Raw genomic sequence first — 2,116 nt, 5'->3', positions numbered from 1 at the left:
ATTTTTTTCGTAATAATAGTTCTGAAATTATATCTTGAAATTGAATCAGTTATGATTAGTATAACACCTCAGTTATAACTCGCCATAATGCCTAATTGAAGCAATTAGAACAAGTACAATTTGGTACAGTTTAATTGTTACGTTATAACTTATTGTTAATAATGTTAACTTGTCCAATATAACTCTTGGTTTCTCTCTCTTTGGTTGACTTCTTAGAAATATTCTTATCGATTGTTGATAGCGCTTTGACAAGTTGAAATGAAAATGTAATATCTTAATGGAAACATTGGAGTAGCCTCAGCTCCTATGTGTCTGTTGGGGTTGAATTCTTTAAAAAAATTAAAAAGTTTATAGGTTACATTCCCAAACTGACATATAATTTAAGTTAGTGCAAGTCTTTTAGTGAGCTCTTCAGGATGCATGATTCTCTACTTAAGAAATATCTCCACATCACCACTGTTGTGGCTATTTACTGGATAGTTTCCATTTCTACAGTGTTTGTTAACAAAACATTACTCAGCAATAATGATAAAGACTTAGAAGCGCCTTTTTTTGTACTATGGTATCAATGCTTTACTTCAGTCATAATCTGCCTTATCCTGAAGAAATTGTCAAAATGGCATCCTGAAAAACTGAATTTCCCTGATGGATCTCCATTTTCACGTGAAGGAATTTTTAATGTACTACCTATTTCTCTAATGTTTACTTGCATGATAATTTTTAACGGTCTTTGTTTAAAGTATGTTGGTGTTTCATTTTACTACATTGGACGCTCTCTCACAACTGTTTTTAACGTACTATTAACATATGTAGTTCTAAAAACCAAAGTTTCTGGTTCTACTTCAGTCTGCTGCGGTATAATAATTGCTGGGTTTTTTCTGGGCATTGATCAGGAAAACATGCTTGGCACTTTTTCTTTAGGCGGTACTTTGTCAGGACTTTTAGCGTCATTCTCTCTAGCACTTTATTCTGTTTATACCAAAAGAGTATTGCCCTATGTTAAAAATAGCATATGGATGTTGTCATATTATAACAATGTTTATTCCTGCATTTTAATTATTCCTTTGATGTTTGGTGCCGGTGAGTTTTCAAAAATTTTGTCACATCCTAGTATTTACACAAGTCAGTTTTGGATATTGATGACAGTTGGCGGTTTATGTGGGTTTTCAATGGGTTATGTTACATCCCTTCAAATAAAAGTTACTTCACCACTAACCCATAATATATCAGGTACTGCAAAAGCATGTGTTCAAACAATTATTGCCACTGTATGGTATGTTGAGAAAAAAACCGTTTTGTGGTGGGTTTCAAATTTTGTTATCTTATTTGGAAGTTTTGCTTATGCAAGAGTAAAACAACTGGAAATGCAAGAAAAAATGTCTATTTTAACAGAAATAAGGAAAGTTGAATCTACTTGACTGATTCTGAGCTAATTTGTTATTAGAAAGTAGTTGTAAAAATTAAAGTATTGTGATATTCCTCTTGTATATATATTTTTTTAATTGTAATATATATATATTTATTTTTGAGTCTTCTTTTAATTATTGACCTTATGTTAGTTATATTTTCCTGTTGATTAATTTTTAAAATTGTCCTTAACTATCCTTGTGAAATGATTTAATTGTTAGTGGATGTTATATAAAGAAACATTTATCCTTGATTATCAATCATGTAACACCATTGTCATGTCTACATTTTATCCTTATGGGAATGCTCTTTTCTGAATACAACAATCACCTTGGTCCAATAAGTTTAGTAACAGAACTAACTGTTTTTGCTTAAATTATCCCCTTTGAACCGAATCAGACATCAACAAGAATGATGTATTAGAAAAAAATTGTATTAAATTAAAAAAGCCAAATGATAGTTTATGTTAAAGCATGTTGTTAAACGATGATTATAAATATTTCAAAAAACTAAATACTTTTAGGTCTACAGATGTCTGTTTTTTTTTTGTTAACTATAAAATAATTGAAGATAAGTAACATTTATGAATTCATTTGGTTTAATATCTGTATGGAAAATAAAAATATATAGATATATAATTAGCAAAATGAATAATTGCCTCTTGGAATAATATGATGGGATTCAAAGACTGATGGATTCAGTGGAGTAT

General features: G+C 29.8%; 1 protein-coding gene across 1 annotated transcript; it reads left to right on the top strand.

Annotated features, from left to right (window-relative positions):
* The first annotated feature begins 229 nt into the window (after positions 1-229).
* Positions 230-1,529, top strand: nac (GDP-fucose transporter nac). Its single transcript, XM_014426959.3, has one exon. It carries the CDS (start codon positions 417-419, stop codon positions 1,416-1,418), a length of 1,002 nt encoding a protein of 333 aa, XP_014282445.1. The 5' UTR covers positions 230-416; the 3' UTR covers positions 1,419-1,529.
* Positions 1,530-2,116: the final 587 nt, after the last annotated feature.

This window comes from Halyomorpha halys, unplaced genomic scaffold, assembly GCF_000696795.3.
Source record: "Halyomorpha halys isolate HHAL.00 unplaced genomic scaffold, Hhal_1.1 Scaffold604.1, whole genome shotgun sequence".
In the NCBI taxonomy this organism is placed as follows: Eukaryota; Metazoa; Arthropoda; class Insecta; order Hemiptera; family Pentatomidae; genus Halyomorpha; species Halyomorpha halys.
Note: the sequence above shows the minus strand (reverse complement) of the source record. Positions and strands in the feature narration are given on the sequence as shown.

Bases quoted from the DNA above. Each gene is read 5' to 3' on its own strand.
- nac (XM_014426959.3), top strand. From the start codon at position 417: ATGCATGATTCTCTACTTAAGAAATATCTCCACATCACCACTGTTGTG.